The sequence below is a fragment of the Chiloscyllium plagiosum genome, chromosome 38 (assembly GCF_004010195.1).
Source record: "Chiloscyllium plagiosum isolate BGI_BamShark_2017 chromosome 38, ASM401019v2, whole genome shotgun sequence".
NCBI classification, from domain to species: domain Eukaryota; kingdom Metazoa; phylum Chordata; class Chondrichthyes; order Orectolobiformes; family Hemiscylliidae; genus Chiloscyllium; species Chiloscyllium plagiosum.
In genome coordinates, this window is record NC_057747.1 from 13,191,423 (window position 1) to 13,216,539 (window position 25,117).

At 37.8% G+C, this 25,117-nt stretch overlaps 1 protein-coding gene across 1 annotated transcript in view; it reads left to right on the plus strand.

Moving 5' to 3' along the window:
• The window catches only part of tubgcp2 (tubulin, gamma complex associated protein 2), a 49,800-nt gene that overhangs the window by 19,995 nt on the left and 4,688 nt on the right, over window positions 1–25,117 (plus strand). Inside the window, exons 10-15 of the mRNA XM_043678879.1 lie at window positions 1,196–1,376; window positions 3,387–3,567; window positions 8,111–8,283; window positions 14,046–14,174; window positions 15,944–16,064; window positions 22,386–22,529. Coding sequence (XP_043534814.1) covers window positions 1,196–1,376; window positions 3,387–3,567; window positions 8,111–8,283; window positions 14,046–14,174; window positions 15,944–16,064; window positions 22,386–22,529 — 929 coding nt within the window. The remainder of the gene's footprint in view (window positions 1–1,195; window positions 1,377–3,386; window positions 3,568–8,110; window positions 8,284–14,045; window positions 14,175–15,943; window positions 16,065–22,385; window positions 22,530–25,117) is intronic.

Genomic DNA, 25,117 nt, shown 5'->3' on the forward strand with positions numbered 1-25,117 from the left:
GTGATTGCAGAATTTTGAGTGCATATTATGCTCCCCATAAATTGACTTATGCAGTATTTAGAACTAGATTAAGAAGCATCGGCTTAGAGTTACACAATATTAGCCATGCTTCAAGATGGAATCAATAACCATTGAGAAAGCTATTCAAATAAATTGGGCTGTTTCTGTTTAGAAGAACAAAAGTGCTCATGGACACTTTGTTTAAACGCTTTCAGAAATAATTTATTTCTAATTTGCTGTCTTTATAAAACAAACTGACTACTATACACCAATGTAACCAGTAAATTTCCTGCTTTTTTATTAAGTAATTTTCAGTTATTTAATGTCAGATTGCTCACAGCTGGTGGTCTTGATGTTCTTATTGAAATGCTTTTGTTGTGATAGACATTTTCAGGTTTGGCAATCAAACAACTCCAGAATTTACATATATTGAGGATTTTTTTAAAAAGTATTTTTCAATACTTTGGGTGGCTAAAAAGTCACCCATTTGCACTAATTCATGGCAGGTTTGAGCAGAAACCCAAGAAGAAGGGACACTTCTCAAAATGAGCACAGTCTGCACCAAACTACCAATTGCACTACGAGTGAAAACTTTATTTAAACAATTTTTCTTCAAAAGGTTCTGTTACTCAAGTTATTTTCTTTTAAATTATCTGCCACACTTAATGTTTGCCATATTTGTGAAATTTCAGGTTGGGTACAAGAAGAAACAGTTCACCATTTTTAAAAAAAACTTGCATTTAAATTTTAAGATATGCACAAAGAAAGTCTTTTCACAGAAAGAAAAGTCAGTGGGAATCTGATATTTTCCCTAAGGCACATTGAGAGACACCGTTTTACACCCTTGCCTGTAACTTGCATTAGAATTAGCAGACAGAAAATCACTGGGTAGGGCTGTGCAATTTCCTGGTACTCTGCAGAAGTTGGAAAATGGAAAATCTTCCTTTCTCTCGCCCCCCCCCCCCCCCCCCCCCTTTCCTATTTGAAAGAAAGTATAAACCAGAAATTTTCTTTTTTTTTCTTTTTTGTTTGATCATATTTTAATTAATTATATTTTTCTCAAATAGTCCATTCCAAAATTTGTTCTTTCTCCATCTTTGATTTGATGGCCTAAGGACAAAAGAATGTCCTATGCAGGAGTGAGGGTTTATCTTGGCCAGTCAGTCTTTGGTAAAAATTGTTTCTTCCTCCGTAGGAAAATATCTTAATGTCGTTCGAGAATGCGGCCGTGATGTGACCTGTCCTGATGCCAAGGAAGTGATCTATACTCTGAAGGAAAGAGCATATGTGGAACAAATTGAAAAATCTTATAACTATGCCAGCAAGGTTCTTTTAGACTTTTTAATGAAGGAAAAAGAACTCCTGGCACGCCTCAGGTACAAGGCCTCAAATCATTTATTGAAAAAGGAAATTTTTTTTAATGTTGGTTGCCTACAGTATTTGAGTCATTGTAAAATGGCTGTTAATCTCCCAGTTTAGTTTAACTGCACTACTTTGTACAAGGCATGTGCAATCTAGTGGATTATACAGCCTGTAGTCCCATGGGGAAGCTCTGAAATACTAAACTATTTAGTGTGTTATGTTATTCCCATGGATGGAATTAATTCTGCATTTCATAGTTCCCTGGTGAGGATCTACTTATATCATTAATATCTGTTAATTACATATGTAGAAGGGATGTTTATTTGGAAGTGATGTGTCGTCACTGTCTAATGGGAAATAAAATATTTTACTTGACCAGTTACTTCACATAACAAGTTGTGGTTCATTAGAATCAAAGATGCAGGGTTGAAGGTCAGAATGACTGTTATACAGGATTAAAGTTACTGTCACATTTTTTATTACTCATAATAGTTAACCAAATTTGGATTTTTAAATAAATGAATATTAGCTAAAATAAATAAAGTTGCAAATGAAACTCCACCCAAACAGTATAACTTGAGAATCTATTCTGTTTTTCGTCGAGGCAAATGGATGAATGTATTCTCCACTTATTTGATGGGATGACTTAGGTTTTCCTTTTCACTGAGAAAGATTTACCAAACCCTTGTGACTTTTATGCAATGTATAGTGGTGGCTCTTGGTAGCATGACATTTATTGAGGTTTCTTTATCAGCATAATGCAGATTTGTATTAAAAATACAGTAAATACCAATGAACTTTGAAACTCTGACTATTAATATGGGTTTTTACAGGAAAAACTCCACAAAATTACTGCTTTTAGGTTTGTGATGCAGGTAAATTTTGTAAACTAACTATATCAGTAGAATCCCTTCATGACTGACTAATTGATGCAACATTCCCAATATTCTTTTGTTCTCTATAGCTGGCAGTTTTATTTGTGTTTCACCAATTTGCAAATGCTCAACTGCATGTAGCAAATGCAAGTTGAAATATTACATTTCTTGATTCTAAAGTACATAAAGAATAACACCGGTGCATTATTTAAGTTTTAGCATTGGAAAGCTTCCTCCTTTCTGTAAAAATCTCATTGTTCTGCTCTGCAAAGATAGACTTATTGTCAAAGGGTGGTTTGAGTATTGAGTGGATGTTTTTTGTTCATGCGTCTGCCAATATGATGACTGATTAAAGGCACTGTTTATCAGCACTAACCATCCAGGACAGAATCAAGGTCTGAGTGGCCTATTCCTACTCCTAATTTTCATTGATACCCTCTAAGAAGATAAATGTGGTTTGAGAATTTTATACTTGTCCAAAGAAAAGTCTCCATAAGTGAAGCTGTTGCAAGCAGAACAGATTACTGCAGGATTCGTTTTGAGCCCTGTAAAGGGCTGTTATCCCTATGCTCAATATTATAGTTGATTTGCTTTAAAAGGAAAAACCCTTAGGAGGTCAGGCATAATTCGTTTACTGATGAGTAATGAAACAAGTAGATACTGTTAAACTGTGCTACATAGAAGTATTGCAAGTCATAGATTTGTTTCTTGTATTCATTTGAATTTGGGAGAAGAAAATTAATTGAGTCTTTATTTTTTCAGTTCCTCTGTGGCTCTTAGTTAACTGAATTTAGCAGTATGATGATTGATTGATATTGGTATCCATTCGGTCTCTGTCCTAATCATGTGTAATCTGTTTGGAAGCCCCTTTAATTGGGGTTTGTTGTTTAGTAGGGAATGAATGATATTGCTTAAGAAGTTTTGAGGCAAATTAATTCTAACACACGTAGTCATGAGCTGTATTTCATTACGTGTTCTGTGCTAACATAATAGGACTGAGTAAATTGCTTCCAAATGTATTTTGTCGTCCTTAGTCAGGTTTTATGCTTGTTAATTATCATTATGCTGTACTGCACTATAAAAACAGCATGCATTCATCAATATGTTTCTTCAATAAAATGCTTGCTGTGTTGTTTATTATTTCTCCAGGTCAATAAAACATTATTTCCTGATGGACCAAGGGGATTTCTTTGTCCACTTCATGGATCTTACAGAAGAAGAGCTAAAAAAGTCTGTAGACGACATTATTCCTACCAGACTAGAAGCCCTGCTGGAGCTAGCACTGAGAATGAGTACTGCCAACACTGACCCATTTAAAGATGATTTGAAGGTGTGTTGAAGCATAATTATGGAATCTTAAAAATAACTCCTGTTAATGTAATGGCTATGGAAAAATGTTCAATTGTAACAAATTCAGATTCAGCCTCTTAACAGTGTACTTGGGAATTAATAGGCTAATCTTATAACAATTTTAGCCTCACGAACAGTGCAGAATAATTTCTGTCGAAAACATTATTGTTATTCACTGTAGACGTTCAGGAATATTGAAACAATTTTGAGTATCCGAGTAAATTCTATATTAGGACAATAACAGAATTCTATTCAATATTAGAAAGCTGAGTGTACTTCGTAATATTAACCCACTTCAACACCATCTGCCCTCAAAAAAAAAGCCATGCTTGCCTCTCTCTCCTGAGACACCAAGAGAAACTAAAGTGATGAAACCTTCACAATTGTCTTAAGTTATTCTTTCACAGGTTGTGGCCATTGCTGGCTCAGCCAATGTTTATTTATTGCTTATTCCTAATTACTCTCAGAAGGTCATAATGAGCTGCAGGATGTTTTGGGCATAAGCCCTTCATCAGGAAAGGCATTATGCAGAAAGGCATTATGCAGAAAGGCATTATGCAGAAAGGCATTATGCAGAAAGGCATAGTCTAACATGATAGGCTGATATGTGACAGATGCAATTTTTTTTTAAAACTTACCACTTCAGAGAAAGGAAAGTTATCTGAGTTTGTTAAATTTTAAATGGCAATAGAATTCTTGCTTTTGCACTTAGATACAAAATAAAGAGGATATGATTTTGTGCAAGATACTACATCATAATAGTACTGTTATGTACAGCTTTGATACTTGATTTTAGGCAGGGCATTTAAAAAGAGCAGTGTAAATTATTTGTAATTTTGTGAAGGATGAGAACTTAGAGTTCTGAATTGAAACTTGAGAAGCTGGATATTTTGCACGAGAGCTGAGAAGATTTAAGGATGACCTAATAGAGCTTTTTGATATAATGAGGGGTTGTGATGCAGTAAGTAGCAAAATAGATTGTTGTCTTCAAACGGTAGAAACCATCTTTACAGACAAGTTGATTATGAAATTATTTACCACATATCATTGCAGAAACAGTCAATAAATTATTTTAAGAAAATGAGGTCATCCTGAAAATTCACCCTTATCCAAACTCTGTCTTCTTTTAGTTAGTCAAATCTTTATCCATGTTTATATACTATCCCTAGTACTATGGGCTATTAAGTAGCCTTATGCGTAATAGCTTTATTGAACACATTTCAGAAATCCAATTATACTATATCTACTACTTTCCCTTTATCCATCCTGCTTGTTACCTCTTCAAAATTAAGTCCAATAAATCTGTCAGGCATGAGGCCATGCTGATTCTGTTTGCATGTATAATGCATTTTAAAATGTTTTGCAATGACATGTTTAATTCATACTTTCCTTTCACAGGTATATGAATAGGAAGGGTTTAGAGGGATATGGGCCGGGTGCTGGCAGGTGGGACTAGATTGCGTTGGGATGTCTGGTTGGCGTGGACGAGTTGGACCAAAGGGTCTGTTTCCATGCTGTACATCTCTATGACCCTATCTCTATGGACTACACTAAGGCATTCAACAAAGTTCCTCATGGTAGACTGGTTAAGAAGGTTAGATCTCATGGAATACAGGAAGAATTAGCCATTTGGATACAGAACTGGCTCAAAGGTAGAAGTCAGAGGGTGGTGGTGGAGGGTTGCTTTTCAGACTGGAGGCCTTTGACCAGTGGTGTGCCACACGAATCGGTGCTGGGCTCACTGCTTTTTGTCATTTATATAAATAATTTGGATGTGAACATAGGAGGTATAGTTAGTAAGTTTGCAGATGACATCAAAATTGGAGGTGTAGTGGACAGGGAAGGAAGTTATCTAAAAGTACAATGGGATCTTGATCAGATGTGTCAATGGGCGAAGGACTGGCAGATAGAGTTTAATTTAGATAAATGTGAGATGCTGCATTTTGGATAAGCAAATCAGAGCAAGACTTATACACTTAAGGTCCTACGGAGTGTTGCTGAGCACAGACCTTGGAGTGCAGGTTCACAGTTCCTTGAAAGTGGAGTCGCAGGTAGATAGGATAGTGTAGAAGGCTTTTGGTATGCTTTCCTTTATTGGTCAGAGCATTGAGTATAGGAGTTGGGAGGTCATGTTGCGAATGTACAGGACGTTGGTTCGGCCACTTATGGAATATTGCGCGCAATTCTGGTCTCCTTCCTATCGGAAGGATGTTGTGAAACTTAAAAGTGGTCAGAAAAGATTTACAAGGATGTTGCCAGGGTTGGAGGATTTGAGCTCCAGGGAGGGGCTGAATAGGTCTGGAGGTGTTTTCCCTGCAACGTCAGAGGCTGAGGGGTGACCTTATAGAGGTTTACAAAATCATGTCCTAGGCGTTTGGAAAACTGCTCATATAACACCTCTTTTTTAAAAAGTGAAGGAGATGAAAAACGGGTAACAATAGCCCAGTTATCTTAACATGTGTTTTGGGGAAATGTTGGTCTGTTATCAAGAATGTAATAACTGTGTTTAAAAATACATAATATCATGAAGCAGAGTCGGCATGGCTTCATGAAGAGGAGATCGTGCCTCACAAATTTACTAGAATTCTTTGAGGAGATAACAAGCAGTCAGACAAAGAGGTGGCAGTGGATGTAATATACTTGGATTTGTAGAAAGCTTTTGATAAGCTTTTGTTAGACTACTCAGTAAAGTAAAAGCCAGTAGTGTTGGAGTGAATATATTAGCAAGGATAGAAATTTGGCTCATAGATGAGAGTTTTGAGTGGGGGACATTTCCAGGATGGCAACCTGTTACTAGTGGAATGCCACAGGGATCAGTACTGGGGCAAGTTTGTGGATGACACAAGATTAGGTGGAAGGTGTGTGCCATGGATAACACAAAGAGTCTGCATAGGGATAGAGACAGAATAATCAAGTAAGCAAAAATGTGTCAGTGAGATGTAATGTGAGAAAAGGTGAGGGTATGAACTTCGACAGGAAGAACAGAAGAGCTCAATATTATTTAAATGGAGAAAAACTGCAGAAAGCAACAGCTCAGAAGGATTTGGGAGTCCTTTTACATGAATCACAAATGTTAGCAGCCAAGTTCAGTATGTAGTAGGAAAGCCAAATAGAATGTTGGTATTTATTTCAAAGGAAATGGATTACAAAAGTAGGGAGGTTTTAATGAGTTTTAATAAGATTTATAACTCTGGTTGAAGTTCTAGATATAGGTTTGCTTGCTGAGCTGGAAGGTTCATTTTCAGACATTTCGTCACCATACTAGGCAATATCATCATTGAGTCTCCGGAAGAGGCACTGTGGCATGGCCTGCTTTCTATTTGTGTTTGGGTTTACCTTGGGTTGGTGACATTATTTTCTGTGGTGATGTCATTTTCTGTTCTTTTTCTCGGTGGGGGTGGATGGTAAATGGGATCTGAGTCAATGTTTTTGTTGATAGAGCTCCGATTGGAATGCCAAGCTTCTAGGAATTCTCATGCATGTCTCTGTTTGGCTTGGCCTAGGATGGATGTGTTGTCCCAGTCGAAGTGGTGTCCTTCCTCATCTGTATGTAAGGATACGCACAAGAATTCCTCAAAGCATGGCATTCCAACTAGAACTCTAACAACAAATACATTGACTTCGATCCCATTTACCACCCCCTGAGAAAAAGGACAGGAAATGATGTCACCATAGGAAATTACATTACCAATCGAAAGAAACTAGACACATAAATAGAAAGCAGGCCATGTCACCAGTGATTCATCCAGAGGCTCACTGATGATGTTACCTAGTATGGTGATAAACGTCTGAAAATGGACTTCCCAGCTCAGCAAGCAAACCTACATCCAGTAGGGAGGTTTTGCTAAAACTGTACAAGGCACTAGTCAAATTACAGCTGGAATACTGTGCCCAGTTTTGGGCACATCTAATAAGGAAAGAAATATTGGCATTGGAGGCAGTGTGAAGGTTCACTATGCTGATACTCTATGGAGGGACTGTCTTGTGGGGAGACGTTGAATATGATGGGCCTGTACTCATTACATTTTAGAAGATGAGAGGCAATCTTATTGAAATATACAAGGTACTTAACGAACTTGACAGTGTAGATGCTGAGAAGTTGTTTCCCCTTGTTTGAGAGTCTGGGACCAGAGACCATCATCTCAGAATGAGGGGTTATTCATTTAAGACAGACATGAGGAATTTCTTCTCTGAGGATAGTGAATCTGTGATTTTTTTATATTGCAGAGGGCTGTCAATGCTGTGTTGTTAAGTGAGAGAATCAGTGGCCAGGGGGAGAAAGCAGGAAAGTGGAATTGATGGTTATCAGACCTGTCATAATCTCATTGAATGGCAAAACAAACTCAATGGGCTGAATGGCCTACTTCTGCACCTAAACTTTTATGGTCTTAACTATCAAAACTATTACTTCAACTAAATTCCTGTACAGCTACATTAATGCACATTTTAAATTACTGTCACTGTCAGTTGTCTGAGTTTTTGATCCAGTAAATGAAACTGAGTAATATTTCATTCCTCTGCAGATTAATCTAATGCCACATGACCTCATCACTCAACTGCTGCGCGTTCTGGCTATTGAAACCAAACAGGAAAAAGCTATCATCAATGCAGATCCAACAGAGATTGCCCTTAGTGGCCTGGAAGCTTTCTCCTTTGATTATGTTGTGAAATGGCCACTTTCATTGATTATAAATAGGTAATTGATCTTGTTTAGCTGCACTGCACCATGCAAATCTACCAAGTGTTCCTCAGTTAATTTATTTGTTTGGTTGGGACTTGAACAATACCTGATCAAGGCAATGCAGCTTTCTGGTGATGTTGGAAACTTAAATGCTTCTTTAGACTGTAATTTAGTTTCTGGAAATTCACTGCAGCTTTACAAAGGACATGCTGCTCACCAGTTGAATAGATCGCGTTAATGTTAGTTTGACTTGACTTCAAGACTTGTTACAGATTTATGTACAAAATTTAGACTGACAACATAGCGAGAAGGTTTTTGGAGATACCATCTTTCAACAGATGCACTATATTTCTACTCCAATGGAAATAGAATATCCCTTTCATTTATATAACCATGGCTAATGGGATAGACGTCAAGCACATTGACAATCTGCAACTTTGTAGCCTGACATATGCCTCCTGTACCATCAGCAGCAAGCCAGGAAATTAACTAGTTCAAGAGGCCAAGCCAGGAATGGCATCAAGCATATCTAAAAATGAGGTATCAACCCTCAGTCAATTTGATTTATTTCCTGTGATATCAAGAAACACTTGGAGATACTGGATACTGCAAAGACCCTGACACCATTCAGCAGCAGTACTAGAGACTAGTGCTCCAGAACATGCTGTGTTTGTAGTCCAGCTATTCCAGTACAAATTCAATAGTGGGATCTATGAAGCCATGTAGTGAATTTGCCAGGTATGTCGTGTACAGAGAAAGCAGAACCAATCCAACCCGGGCACTTAGCACATCACCAGAATACTTTCAGTCATCAATAAAGTGATGAAAACTGTTCTGTCAATCAGCACTAGCTCAGCAACAACCTGCTCACTGACTCCTAGTTTATGTTCCGGCAGGGCCATTCAGCCACTGACCTCATTGCAGCTTTAGTCCAAAAATACAAAAGAGCTATTTTCCAGAGGTGAGGTGAGAATTACTGCCCAGGACACCAAGGCTTATTTGACTGAATGTGGCATTTCAAGGAATCCTGGCAAAACTATAATCAATGAGAATTGAGGAGAAACTCTGTATTGGTTGGAATAAACTGACACAAAGAAATCTGGTTGTGTTGGTTGGGGTTCCATAGTCTCAGCCCCAGAACATCTCTACAAGGTTCCTCAGTGTAGTGTCCTCGGCCCAACCTCCTTCAGCTGCTTTGTTAATGACATATCTTTTCATTGTAAGATTGTCAGAAATGGGAATGTTCAGCATCATTCCCGACTCTTCAGATACTGAGGTGGTCCATGCCAAAATGCAGCAAGACCTAGACATTATCTAGGAGTAATAGAAATGAACATCTCCACTAAGAGAGAGTGTAGCCATGGTTCCTTGACATTTAATGATATGCAGGCCCCATTATACACATTCTGTGGGTTACCATTCACCAGAAACTGAAGTGGATTGGTCATAGAAGTACTGTGGCTCCTAGAGCGGGTCGGAGGCAAGGAATCACACACTAAGTAACTCCCTACCTGACCCCCAAAAGCCTATCCACTATCGAAATGCACAAGTCAGAAGTGTGAAGGAATATCCCCATTTGCCTGGATGGCTGCAGTTCCCACAACTTTCAAGAAGGGTGAAAGCATCCAGGTCAAAGCAGCCCACTGGATTGGCACCACATCAACAAATATTCACTCCCTCCAATACCTACTGTCAGTAGCAGCAGTGTGTGCTATGTACAAGTTTCAGTCCAGAAATTCAGTAAGTCTTTTTAGCACTTACTGGCTAGAAGGACAGATGCAGTGAAATATGAAAGTAGCACCAGCTGCAATTTCCAGTCCACATCACTCACCATCCAGATTTCGAAATATACCACCTTTCTTCCAGTGTCGCTGGGTCAAACTCCAGGAACTCCTTCCCTGACGACATTGTGAGTGTACCTATACCAAACTTACTGCAGCAGTTCATCACCATCTTCTCAAGGGCATCCAAGAATGGGCTGTAAATACTGGCCCAGCCAATGACGCCCAGATCCATTATTGATTTTTTTTTTTAAATTCAAAAGCGATACTGTCTAATGTTCTCCCTTAGCTGACACTACACAAAAATTAAATTAATTGGTTAACTCTTCATTTATTGTTAGAAGGATGTAGCTGTGCATATAATGGCTGTGCATTTTCCTACATTACAACTGATTACAGGTCATAGGTTATCCCCTAGTTGTAAAGTGCTTTGACATCTCATGATGATCCATTGAACCACCTTGGCAGAAATATTTTTAGATTACTTCAGTGTTTTGAAAAAAAAGTATGAACGACAAAAATGCAAAAGGCAATCTGATTTTTCTGACTCTAAAAATATTAATCTGAAGTTGATCAAAATAGTTAAGGCAGTTATCCGAATATTACTGGAATTACTTTAAACTTAATATTTAATGCAATGTTACATGAATAGCTTAAAAAGTTAATCAACAGAGTTTTAAGTCAAAGATCCAAACCCTGGGGCTACTTGAAGTAGTATTGTTTGATTCAGTCCTGTCAATTCTTAAATAAACTATTAAATATTAAGATACAGTAGTGAAGAATTCTAATATTTAAGAATGGTATGGGGTTAAGGACTGTACTATCTGTCCTCCTCCAGGATGTTTTGTGTTGCCTGATTATGCAGAATTTTTACATTTGTGGAATTTGATTTTAGATTTCATAATCAGTCCACATATTTACATTCCAAAACATGTATTGTTTGCCCTCTTCCATGCAGAGACAATGTATTCCATCCAACAATTAGTCTTGATTACAGTAAATCTCACACTGGAAGTTTAAACTGGATTTCTAATATAATCGTAGTCAAATAATTGAGCAGGCCTGGGTCCCTGGCGCTGTGAGGTAGCAGTGCTAACCTCTGAGCCACCATGCCACCGATACTAAGCCACCATGCAGCCACTCATAGTACTACCAATCAATTGTGATAAAAGTTACGTTATTTTAATAATGAAATTGTAGATTCTTTCTCAAACATTAGATTATATAATATTATAAGTTTCAGCACTAATGGGAGGTAAACAAACTAGAAAATTAGCTAACAACACTGAAGTGTCTGCAACTAAAATATTGTGAAACCTGCACCCTCAAAACCATGGCCACTATAATAAATTGAGATGCCCAACCTGCTCCACATCTGGATACATCAATTATGTGATTGGAAAAGTAGGTGAAGCATATCTGAGCTGCCATTTTCCATTTTTAATATATTTTTAATCTATTTTGATGTAAGTCAACTCAGATCTAAAAAAGATACTTCAAAACTTGCTGAATTTTTCATATTGATCATGAAATCTCATTGAAGCTAGTCTGTAACCTCTCATTCCAGTGGTTTTTAGTTTCATTTTATCAGCATATTAATCCTTTTTAGTATAAAACCATGATATCAGTGGAAAAGATTTGCTAACTGTTAACAGGATTTTTTTTTTGTTTGACCGCAACCCATTATGCCGTGACATTTCAGCTTTCTAACTGATTTCCAGGCAGGATCTGTCACCCTGCTGACTGAGAATCATATGCCAGCAATCATCTGTCTGGCAGGAAATTCGGTTAGCAGATACTCATTGGAATTCAGGGTCATTATAGATACCTGGGAAGTTTGGCAGTAAATGCCTATCTGAAATTTGAATCCCTTATTAAATATGCTTCTGTTCAGTGCATTTCACAGATTTATTTTGTAGGATTTTTAATTTTATTTTAATTTTATTAAAAATGGCTTTAATTTAAAATTAAATAAGAGGAAGATCTGCGCTATGCACAAGGCTCACTAATCCTTTTTACTGGAACAACCAAGGGAGATTTTTTGTTTTCTTGGAGCAAAAACTTCAAATTTAATCGCAAAGCTGCAATAAGGAAATTAGTTTTTTTAAAAAAGTATGACTCTACGTCTAGGGGGCAGCATGGTGGCTCAGTGGTTAGCACTGCTGCCTTACAGCGCCAGGGACCCAGGTTCGATTCTAGCCTCTGGTAACTGTCTGTGTGGAGTTTGCACATTCTCCCCGTGTCTGCGTGGGTTTCCTCTGGGTGCCCTGGTATCCTCCACAGTCCAACGATATGCAGGTTAGGTGAATTGGCCATGCTAAATTGCCCAAAGTGTTAGGTGCGTTAGTCAGAGGGAAATGGGTCTGGGTGGGTTACTCTTCGGAGAGTCGGTGTGGACTTGTTGGGCCGAAGGGCCTGTTTCCACACTGGGGAATCTAACCTAATCTAATCTAATCTAATTATAAAGCACTCAATATTTGACTACCTTTGATCACAAAGTTTGACTTAAACTGGAGTCACTGGGAATTGTGGACTCTGAAATCCTACATAACACAAAGGGAGCTGTTATGATTGTAACTCCTCTCAGTCCAAAGATGATATCACAGGAGTTCTTTAAGGTGGTGATCTAGGCTCAACCATCTTGAGCTGCTTCAAAAATGACCTTTTATCCATTATTAGTTCCAAACTAGGGATGTTTGCTGATGTTTGCACAATATTCAAGACTTTACTATCTCCTCAGGAACTGTGTCCTGGTGCAGCAAGATATGGGCATCATTGCACACTTGGTCTGATAAGTGGCAAGTGCCAGACAATGATTATCACAGACAATAACAACTGCTGGTCAAATATAGAAAGCTTAATACTATGTACAAAATAAATACTTTGAATGAATCTGAAATCACTAAACACAATTGTCTTGATCTGATCACTCAAGCTACCAATTGCTGGGCTCAGTTTTGTTTCCCTGCCTTCATGGCTTTGTTTTACATGTTGCACATAATTGACTTTGTTGGGTAAAGAACACAGGAATTAAATGTGTTACATTGCATGCAATAAGTAAGTGACTGTCTCTCATTGTTTGATTCCAGTTCAGTCAGTGTCTAAGTACTGCACTTCTTACCTTCAGTTATTTTCTCAAACACATGCAGCTTGTAGTTACATTTTGTGTTTTCTACTTTTGATTTCTTGTCATTCTTGCCCCCCTCCTATCTCTGATCACAGTGTACTTCAGCACAAGGCCTCTATATACAATGGAGTTGAAGCTAAAATGCCCTGGAACGGCATGAATGAGTTTTCCTGATGTGTTTTAGAGCACTTATTTGATGTAGGAAGGTGAACTATATTTAAAGTATGAGAAGGCATACTTCATCTTGAAATATCAAGTACATACAACTGTAAACGTTAACTTTATGATAGTGAATAATAGCTTAATCTTATCTTCAACAGCAAGTCTGATGCTTTCACAACAAATGCTGGAGAGAGCTTTTGTCTTTATACCATGGATGATTTTTCCAATCTTGCATAACATTACTTTGCATATTCAAAGGTAAGGTTGCCATAGTTCCAGAGAACAATAGGGTTGCTATCTCATTAGAGAGAGACAGCTGGTGATGATTTTAACCTATGGGTCACCGTGTCTCAGGCAAGGGGAGTGGTTGAGAAGGTGACACCTTCATGGTAATCTCAGCCAGTACAGGAATTCAACCCATCACTCTGCATCACAAACCAGCTAATCAGCCAACTGAACTATCCAATTCCTAGTACGTGTTAAAAATTCTAGAGAGCATTAGAAATAATAACTTTCTTTTAGCAGAGTACCAAAGTTTAAAATTATATGCATATGCTTTGAAAACGCAATGCCATAGATGCATTCTAAACATCTGTATAAAGGAGGCTTTATGTAGTTGTTCCAATGACATTGCCAACAAAGATCTTATTTCTATTTTTAGAGTTGCATTTATGTAAGCTCACTATTCATTTCTTTATCGTCATTAGGAAAGCTTTGACGAGATATCAAATGCTCTTCAGACACATGTTTTACTGCAAACATGTGGAACGGCAGCTGTGCAATGTGTGGATCAGTAATAAAGTTGCAAAACAGTATTCATTACACTCTGCTAAATGGTAAGTATGATGTTTTGGAACAAGGTGTACCATGATTCTCAAGATTTACTGCATTGCTGGGTTACTACTGGTATAGTTTATTTCCAACAATTCTGAGCCTCCATCTCTGGATATGCTGGATCATAATCCAATTTTGAAATGTTCAGATTCTTCACATTTTGCTGCAGAGCAATTTTTTTGTTTCTAGTGGAACTTATCGTTGGACGGCATACATTGCTTGAAGGAAAACAGCATCATTTCATTGTAATTCACAGGCCAAATGGACTTGCAATTTGTGTAAAATGTACAAAATTACATGGGCTCACGTTATCAATGATCTAAGTATTAATGCTTGCATTGTGATAAAATTCCTTTAAAATATATCCTTGTTTTATATCGGAGATATAAAACGTGGTTTAGCCAGTCAAAAGAGCATGGGGTAAGAACGTGGAGAATAACATACGGATCCACTTATTAATATGCTACTTGTTCATTTTTGGCATTTTGTTTAAATATATGAATTAATAGTTATTTATATTGAATCAAGTAAATGTACTTTAGCTGATTGAAACCAAGCCTAAAAATTGCAGTTTTACATGAGAATTCCATTGAGCAGATTTTTTTCTTGTAAATTGAGAAACCTTATGTCATTTATCCACCCAAAATGTTTAATGAGCTCCATCATAGCCATCTGTGCAGAATACAAGGTGTGGCTCAAACTTTATATACATAAGACACACTAACTGGAAATTTCTGTGGGTTCACATAATCTGTTCCCATAATTTTAGCAGTGGATTGGGTGAAACCACAAGAAAATATCTGATAGAATTCTTTGGAGACATATAATTGGATGAATGTTCAATTTGATCTGTCATGGTGTCGTTTTTTTGTTTTGAGATGTTGCCTACTTGTTTTTAATACTAACCATATTTATTCAATTTTTCTTAAATTGAAGTTAGTCAGAATTTAGAAATGTGTATTCATTGTGAATTACTCCCAGCTAGTCAAACACTTGCAAATATTTCAAACCTAATATACAAAATATCAATTCCTCAAAAACATTTTAACCCTTTAAAGATTCTGGTATAACACATTGTTTTTGTGAAGGCATGGATTCTGAATTGGTATCAACAGAAACTCGTCTAGTCATACTCTTGTTCTCTCTCTTGTCAAATAGCATATGAGACGACCATTCCCATAACCAAGTTCCTTCATAAATGGGTAGGTCATTAGTCAGAGTCAACTCTCTTGACAGGAGAAGTGCCTAGTCACACATTGTGGGTAGTGGGGAGGTTATCACCTCATGTTCCATTAGACATGAGTCATCAATTTAGTATTTGGGTGCTGGAACTTTGGCCTCTTGTTGGTGTAATGCAGCTACTTCATCCTCCTCAGACGTGAGTTTCCTGCTAGATGTCAACCTGGTATACAGAGACCAGAGTTTCTCATCTTTTCTCACTGGTACTCTCTGCATAGCCTTCTGACCTGAGTGAAAATGGTACTACTGAGCCAAGGTTCATGTCTCTGATATGTTTTAAATTCGGGTATTTTTTCTTTTACAAGCAAGATTGAATCTGAACTTTTATGAGAAAGAGAACAGGGAAATGTAGCAATTTTAACTTGAGGGAAAACTTGCATGTAAATTGATTAAAGTCTTACATTGTGACAAAGTGATGGAAAAAATCAATTTTATTCTCACCTTTTTATTCTGAATATGGAGATTTTATTTATTGTGTTTCGATCGTTCAGGTTTTAGATGTTCACCATAAGTTTTTTGCTTTATCCATTAGGTTTGCTGCAGCTTTCACTTTGAGACAGCGAATGCTGAATTTTGTGCAGAATATTCAGTATTACATGATGTTTGAGGTTATGGAGCCGAATTGGCACATTATGGAAAGTAATCTAAAATCCGTAAGTAATTAAAATCTTCAAAATAGCTGGAGAGAAATTTACAGAAGTCTAGTGGTACCTCACTTTCACCTAGTACTTTGTTCATACCATTTTATTGTATAAAATATTGCCAAACTCCCAGACATTTGGTGCTGTACTTGTGTGCTGTATAGCCTTTAACTTGGTCAATGTGGAAAAGATTAGCTCAGCATTTCTTTTCAGTTATAATCATGAGGTAAATTACATTAAGCAAATGTAAATTACCTGCTGTTAAAAGCATTTAGTTTTAATGAATACTCTGAATATGTTTTGTTTTTCCCTACTTACTAACCTCACGTAAACCTTTTGGCAATAATGGAAAAATTACTGAGGAATCGTAACCTAAATGTGGAAGACATTACTGTAGAGACAGCTAATTAAATCAAAATGTACGCTAACCATACTCTTGTCATGCAGTCTCACGGTACTTATTAAAATGTTCAAGAACAATATTTCATAGTTATTTATGCCCCAGTTAATATTGGCTATAGTGTATATTCTATTAATATTTATAAGTGGAAGTATTTGAAATAGAAATGCATCTTGAATGTTTTCACTTTGAAATTATTGCTTTTGATTGTTGTTTGTTAGAACTCAGTCATTGGCTTATTATGGATACCAGTAAGAATGAAAAGGTTTGTTATAGATACTTCACATGTACAGTTGGGGGTCATTCAATCTCTGTCAATCTATGTTTCCAGTTTTAAAATATTAGTGTTGCTCACACTTAGGGTAAAATCACATCTGCCCAGATTGTGGCTTAGAACCATAGATGTCTAAATTTATATAACAGAATATTGTATTTGGTGACTTGAGTGCAATTTTTCCTTTGCTCACACAGAGTATGATTTTAATTGGCAGCTGTGTTTGTTTGTACTGTGCCTTGAGAGTGTAATTAATGCCTGAAATTGAAGTAAGGAAATTGGCCTTTGGTGCCCAGAAATATGGGACATTTCCTGTTCTGTTGTTAACAACACTGAAAAAGGATTTTAAAATTTAATTTGTCATAGTCATAGAGATGTACAGGATGGAAACAGACCTTTTGGTCCAACTCATCCATGCCGACCTGATATCCTAACCTAATGTAGTCCCATTTGCCAGCGCTTGACCCATATCCCCCTCAATTCTTCATATTCAAGTCCAGTGTTGGACTGGGGTGTACAAACTTAAAAATCATACAACACAAGGCTATAGTCCAACAGATTTATTTGGATGCACTAGCTTTCAGAGCACTGCCCCTTCATCAGGTGGTTGTGGAGAATAAGATCAGTGGATACAGATAAATTCTGTGTCTTAGGATCTTATTAACCACAACCACCTGATGAAGGAGCAGCACTTCGAATGCTAGTGCTTCCAAATAAACCTGTTGGACTATGACCTGGTGTTGTGATTTTTAACTTCCTATTCATATACCCATCCAGATGTCTTTTATATCCACCACTTCCTCTGGCAGCTCATTCCATACACACACCACACTCTGTGTGAAAAAATTGTCCCTTAGGTCCCTTTTATATTTTTCCCCTTATCCTAGAAGTATAGAACAAAATCATTGGTTAAAGCACAGCAGGAGGCCATGCAATCCTTTTGAGTTCATGCTATCTCTTTGCAAGAACAAATTGGCTACTCTTACTGTACCACCCTCTCCTCACAGCGCTGACATTTTTTTTCCTCCTAAGTAAAGAGGTGAATTGGCCATGCTAAATTGCCCATAGTGTTATGTCCATTAGTAAGAGGGAAATGTGTCTGTGTGGGTTACTCTTCGGAGGGTTAGTGTAGAATTGTTGGGCGAAGGGCCTATTTCCACACTGTAGGGTAACCCAATCTAATCTAAAAGCTATCATTGAATCTGACTCCCACCACAGTCATAGACAGTGCATTCTAGAACCTAACTGCATTAAAGTTCATAAGACATAGGAGCAGAATTAGGCCATTTGATCATGGCTGATATACTCTTATCCCCCATTTTCCTGCGTTCTCCCAATAACCCTTCAACCATTAATAATTAAAAATCTGTCTAAATCCTCCTTAAATTTCCTCGCTGTCCATCATCCACTGCACTTTGGGTAGTGAAAAGTTTCTCCTCAATGTTATTTTAAATTTGCAACCCCTTATCCTAAGACTATGACCTCTCGTCTGAGAATGCCCCACAAGAGGAAGCATCTGCTCCATGTCTGTTTTATCCATACCGGGAAGTTGATTTGCAGACATTTCATACATCTGCAAAACATCTGCAAACAAAACATCTGCAAATTGACTTCCCAGCTCAGCGAATATACCTACATCCATGACAGCTGGCACCCGAGCTACAAATCTTTTCACAAACCTTATCCATACCCTTTATCATCTCGATTTGATCTCCCTCGTTCTTCTAAATTCCAGACAGTATAGGCCTAAACTCTTCAATCTCTGTTCTGAGAGAGAAACCCCTCATGTCTGGGATCAATCTAGTGAAACTCCTCTGAAGTGCCTCCAATGCCACGACATCTTTCTCCTCAAAAGGGGATCAAAACTGCACACAATTTCCCAGGTGCAGTCTCACCAATGCCTTGTATAGTTATACCAATGCTTCCTTATCTTTAAATTCTAAAAATGGTTTTCCTCTTGTTTTCTTTGGTTCTTTTACCAATCACCTTAAATTGCTTTCCACTGGTCTCACCCTTCTGCCTGTGGGAAAAAGTTATCTCAATCTTATCAAGACCCCTCATTATTTTGAACACTACTATCGCATCTCGTCTGTAAGGAAGACAAACCCAATCTTTCCAATCTGTCCATGTAACCGCAGTTCCTCATCCCTGAAACCATTTTCATAAATCTTTTCTGCATAATCTCTAAAATCTTTACATTTTTCTGAAAGTGTGGTGCCTTTTCATTCTATTTATAAATCCCACCATCCTGTAAACCTTTTTAACTATTGTCTCAACCTCACCCTGCCATTTTCAACATTGTATGTACATAAGCCCCCAAAGTCTGTTGGTTCCACTGAACATAAAACAAGCTGTTAAGCATATGCATCGGAAGAGTCATGAGCAACTAAAAAGGTGTTCAAATTATAGTATAAATGCCTTTTTGTGTGCAAGTTCCTGGAACTCCAGTCAGCTTCCTGTTGTATCTCAGATGTCTGACTAGCTTAGATCGGTTCAGGATCCAGTGTACCCGTGGCATTATGCTTTTCTGAAAATGGATTTTGAAACTGTTTAGGTCACTAAAATGAGTGTAGTTGGTCTGAGAATGTTGCTTTCTGCTATTTAAATGTACTCTATATAGATGCAGCTGCTCATAGGTGTATCAGGAAAGAAGAAAACATTGCATTGTCTTTGGATTGAACATATGATTGCTAAGTAAGAAACTAGCTCCCATGCAGTAGTCCAGTAACAGAAATTGATTTAATTCTCTTTCAAGCATATTAGCTTTTATTTTTAATGTGAGATGAGTTCTGGTTGGGCAAATGGCCTGATGTTGGAAGTTTTGCTCAAAATCTTGATACATTTGTGGGTGAAATTGAAAAGTTGCCATCCTTGAAGCCCAGAGTGGAATTGCTACTCCCAGGCTTCCTCAATTATGTTTCAGTTCTTTGCATTCTGTGGTGCTATCAGTTCATTAGAATATGTGAATGCCTGAAATTTTTTTAATATTGTCTATTTCTGTCTCAAACTTAATTTCTAATACTAATCCTGATTTTTTTTTTAATTTGCTGCTCCCTATTTCCTGATTCCATCCAGAAGGTGAATGATGTAAAGATATGGGTACTCTAAAGCAAAATCATGCTTGTCATGATAACCTGAAAATGATATTCTGTCATCTGAATTATGACCCATGAATTTATATCTTTTTGATTAGGACCAGGATGTTTACTTAATTGCTAACTAATTGGTTCTAGATATGAAGATAATTTATCATTAAATTAATTTCAATAATGTCAAGAAACGGTTGAAGGCACTGAATATTGCAAAGGCTATGTGCCCTGAAAACATTCCAGTAAGAGTACTGAAGACTTGTGTTCCAGATCTAGCTGCACCACTGGCCAACTGTTCCAGTAAAGCCAACAACACTGACGTCTATTTATCAATATGGATAATTGCCCAGGGATGTCCTGTCTATGAAAACAGGAAAATCTAATCTAGCCAGTATTAGATTGCTCTTAATCATCAGCAAAGTGGACATTTTGTAGACAGCACTATCAAGTGGCATGTATTTGACAATAACCTGTTTAGTTTTTTTTCCACCAAACATGGACAAAAATCCTCAACTTGAGGGGAAGTGAGGGTAATCACCCTCGACAACAAGGCAGCATTTGACTCAAAATGATATCAAGGAACTTTATCAAAACAAGAGACAATGGAACTCAATGGGCAGCCTCGATAATGGTTGGAGTCATACCTAGCACAAAGGATGTGGTTGTGGTTTGTTGAAATCCAGTTGTCTCAGCCATATCTAAAGTGAACCTCTCCACAGAAGCATCTCGGAATGGTGTACTCTATCCAACTATTGTCAACTTGCTTCTTCGATTAACTTGTTCTCCCCAACACTGGTTGGTGTGTTCACTCAGAGGCTGAAGCAGTCCATATCCATGTAGGCATAACATGGACCACATCAAGTCTGACACGTGACAAGTCACATCCATGCTACATAAATTTCGAAGAGTCTGGTGCTGGAAAAGCACAGCCAGTCAGGCAGCATCCAAGGAGCAGGAGAGTGGACGTTTCGAGTATAAGATGTTCATCAGGAATGAGGGGGTGGCCCTTTGTAGAGGGAGGAGGAGAACTTCAAGGTAGGCATCCTTGAAAGAGGCTTCGCAGTAAGGTTATAATCCCTTGTAGAGGGATTATACATGGATACATAAATGCCAGGCAATGACCATCTCCAACAAGAGAGAATTTAACAATCAGTCCTTGAGACTCAATAGCATTGCCATCACTGAATTCCTCACTATCAACATAGTGAGGGCTACCAAGGATGAGAGTGTGACTGGGCCAGCCTTTTAAATACTGTGGCTACAAGACCACATCAAAGGCCAGGAATCCTGCAGCAACTCACCTACTGACTCTTCAAAGTCTGTGCCATCTAGAAGGCATAAGTCATGACAGTGATGGAATATTATCTACTTGTCTGGATGAGATCAGTTGCAACAACATTCAAGAAGCTTGACACCACCTAGGACAAAGCAGCCTGTTTAATTGACACCCTATATAACATCTTAAACATCATTTCCTCCACCACTGAAGTACAGTGACAGGAGTATGTACCATCTCTAAGATGCACTGCAACACTTTACCAAGACTCTTTAAACAGCACTTTCCAAATTTGCAGCATCACCCACCTGGAAGGACATGACTAGTAAATGCATGGGAACAACCCAACCTGCACACTCCCCTCCCAGCTCTAGACCATGATGATTTGGACATTCTTTCAATGTCTCTGGGTCAAAATCCTGGAACTTCCTTCCCAATAGCACTATGGCTGTCTCTGCACGTCATAGACTGCAATGGTTCAAAAAGGAAGCTCATTGTCGTCTTCTCAAAGGCAATAAAGAATGGGTAATTATTGGCCCAGCCAGTGATGCCCGAATCTCATGAATGAATTTTTAAATTGACCAGTTACTGGACAACATCAGTTTGGGATATTGATGTTGTGCATTATAGTTTTGCACGCTAAATAGTAATTTGCACTACTTTGAGACAGCTTTATATTAGGAGGTGGAAAGGGGTGCCATTCTGGCTGATCATGACAACCACTGCGTGGCAACACAGTGGCTCAGTGGTTAGCACTGTTGCCTCACAGTGCCAGGGACCCAGGTTCGATTCCAGCATCTGGCAACTGTCAGTGTGGAGTTTGCACATTCTCCCTGTGTCTGCGTGGGTTTTCTCTGGCTTCCTCCCATAGTCCAAAGATGAGCAGGTGAGGTCGAATGGTCATGCTATAAAATGTCCATAGTGTTCATGGATGTTAGGTTAGGTGCGTTAGTCAGGGTTAAACTTAGGGTAGGGGAATGGGTCTGGGTGGGTTACTCTTCAGAGACTCGTGGACTTGTGGGGCCGAAGGGCTTGTTTCCACACTGTCGGGATTCTATGACAATAACTAAAAGAAAGTTTAGGCATTTACCTATTACATACATTCTAGGAACTTATGAAGTTACCTATTCAGCATTTTAACTCTTAAGTGAAGCAACATTTTTTTGCAAATTTACATTATGGATAATATTCATCAGTCCCCTGCCATCTTAATCATAAAGCAGTATTTAACTAAGGTTAATGTGTGAATTATCCTGTGATGAATCAGTACTTTTCATAATTTGTGTTTCATCAGGCATCCAATATTGATGAGGTTTTGAGCTATCATACCAGTTTTCTGGACAATTGTATGAAGGATTGTATGTTAACTAATACAGTGCTGCTGAAGATTTTTTCAAAACTTATGTCCGTATGTGTCATGTTTACCAACTGTATGCAGGTAAGCCCATTCAATTCCATTGTACATATTAAGATTTTGGTGTTCTTCTGTTTTGTAGTCACATCTCATTCTTCCTAGTGAAATCAGCTAACTGCCTACCAGTGATGTTTTGCTCTAACTGAAACCAAGAATCATTTGGGGGGGGTTGATTTCCAATAAGAAACTTAGAAATTTGAGTTTCCCTGTTTGCTGTGGGGTTTTTACAGCACAGTGAGCATAGTTTGGCTTGATAGGTTCCCTATTAGAGTGATGCTGATAAATATTGCCATACCCTCGTAACTTAAAATTCTTAGGCAGCTGAATAGAGTCTAGTTTTATTTTATTTTCCATTTTGGAGAGAAAAAAATTTAAGCTACTGGCGTAATGCTGTACAATTGATATCTTTTGAATGAAGCATTAAACTGAGGACCTAGTCATTGCACTACTCCCAAAAAGGATTAGGGAGTTCTGGCCAGCTTCCTGCTGGAAGGTTTAACTAGCAAAACAGACTATCTGGTGGTCATCTCTGTGCTATTCGCTGTGCATCAATTGGTTGCCACATTCCTACATTGCAATAGTGCTTGCCATTCAAAATTACTTTACTTAGGATGCCTTGACACACACAGGCTACTTATATGCAGGATTTTCTATTTATTTTGTTGTCTTGTCAAGATTGATATTAGCACAGTCCTGATTGACTGAATTATAGTTTCTCTTCTGCGAGTTTCCTTGAAGTACATGACTTAATAAGTATTTCTTTAAAAATCAAGTCAAGTTATCCAATGAATGATTATCATGATGAATTTAAACAATTGTCTGCTAAATTTGGAAATAAGTATTGATAAAACAAAAAAAACTGTGGAAATTAAAACAAGAGTATCTATCACTTCCACTGAAATATAATGGATTGGGTAAATGGAAGGAGTCATTTCCTGAGTGTGGGAGATTTCAAGACTGGGGGCATATTATTAAGGTGAGAGGAGAAAGATTTAAAAAAGACAGGGGAGTTTTTTTAATACAGTGTGTCCCATGTTACATTAAAAAGACATTTGGATAAGTACACCAATAAATGTTTGGAGGGATGTGGGCCAAGCGCAGGCAGATGGGGCTAGTTTAGTTTGGGATTGTGGTCGGCATGAACTGGTTGGACCAAAGTGTCCGTTTCCATGCTGTATGACCCTATGACTCCATAACTGATCCTTTCCATATCCATGGATCCAGTTCAGGGCATCAAGTCAGTCAATTAAATGTTTGGTATCTCCCATTCTAACAACAATATATTAGATCAGATATAAAATATGCATGTCATATGTCTCAATCATTGGTTAAAAGTGCAGAATGAGAAATCAAAATCAAACTTCAGTTGTCTTTCATAAATGAGAACATGTTGCAGAGGTCCATTTTAGTTCAGTTCCTAGCTAAATTACAAATTATGGCAAGCCCAGGGCCTGTAACCCAGGATTTGTTAATTGTATTTAACTTCCATTCTAAACAAGGCCACACCGTATATGGTGTTGAGTGTGTAATTATATATTTGGCAGGCTGATTTGTTTTTGGTTTACTGCAGGCAGTTTTGTTATTTTAAGAGTTAATCACTAAGTCCCATTTAAGTAACTTGAGAAATTCGAGAATTGTCCATTGAAGCTTCAAAAGGTGTGAAGATTCAAAGGCTTCTGCAGTATTGAACAAGAGACCGGATGGAAACCACAGGGAATTACAGCAGAATTGACTTTGCTTTATGGAACAATTATACATCAGTATTAGCACTGCAGTCATTTTGTTTGTTTAATTGTGATTTTTAAACTGACTGAAAGAACCATTGTACTTGTAAAAATGTCAGGAAATGGTGTGAAAACAGCTCTATCATGAGCTAAACTCACTGTGAATGGCATGAGAGATTTGGTTTTTCTGTCTTGACGTTGGGAGCTACAAACAAAGGTTGCTCAGAAAGCTCCTCTGTTCTATTGAAAACTTTTGAAGGCAATTTTCAAATACCAGCAGAACCAGTAAAGAGAAAGGATCTTTACTTTCTCCCCAGAGCTGTCGACATACTGAGTTTATTCACCAAGCAGCCTCCAACTATTCAATAACCAAAGCCGTCACTGCAAGGAATGTCATTTAGGCTATTCAGCTCACCAAGCTTGCCGCACCATTCTGTATCATAGCTGATTATCTACCTCATTTCCATTTTCCTGCACCATTATCACCTCACTCTATGATGTCACTAATATCTAGAATTATACCAACCTCCATGTTAAACTGACTAAATGACAGAGCTTCCATGGCTGTCAGAAATAGAGAATTCTAATGATTCACTAACCTCTGAAAGAAATCTTTCTGAATCTGTGTTAAATGTCTTGGACTTTTATTCTAAGACTCTGTCTCCTGATTTGAGACACCGAGTTGGGTGAACACAATCTTTGTGTCTGCTCTGTCTAGCCCTTTAATTTGTAAAATTCAATAAGGTCGCCTCTCATTCTTCCTCAATTCTAAGGAAAGTGGGCCTACATTCTCTAATCATAGTAACAATTATTCCTTTAAAGTCCTATCAAGTCATCTAATTAATTATTCTCCATGGGAATTTGAACAAATGGTTGCTATATCTTTGG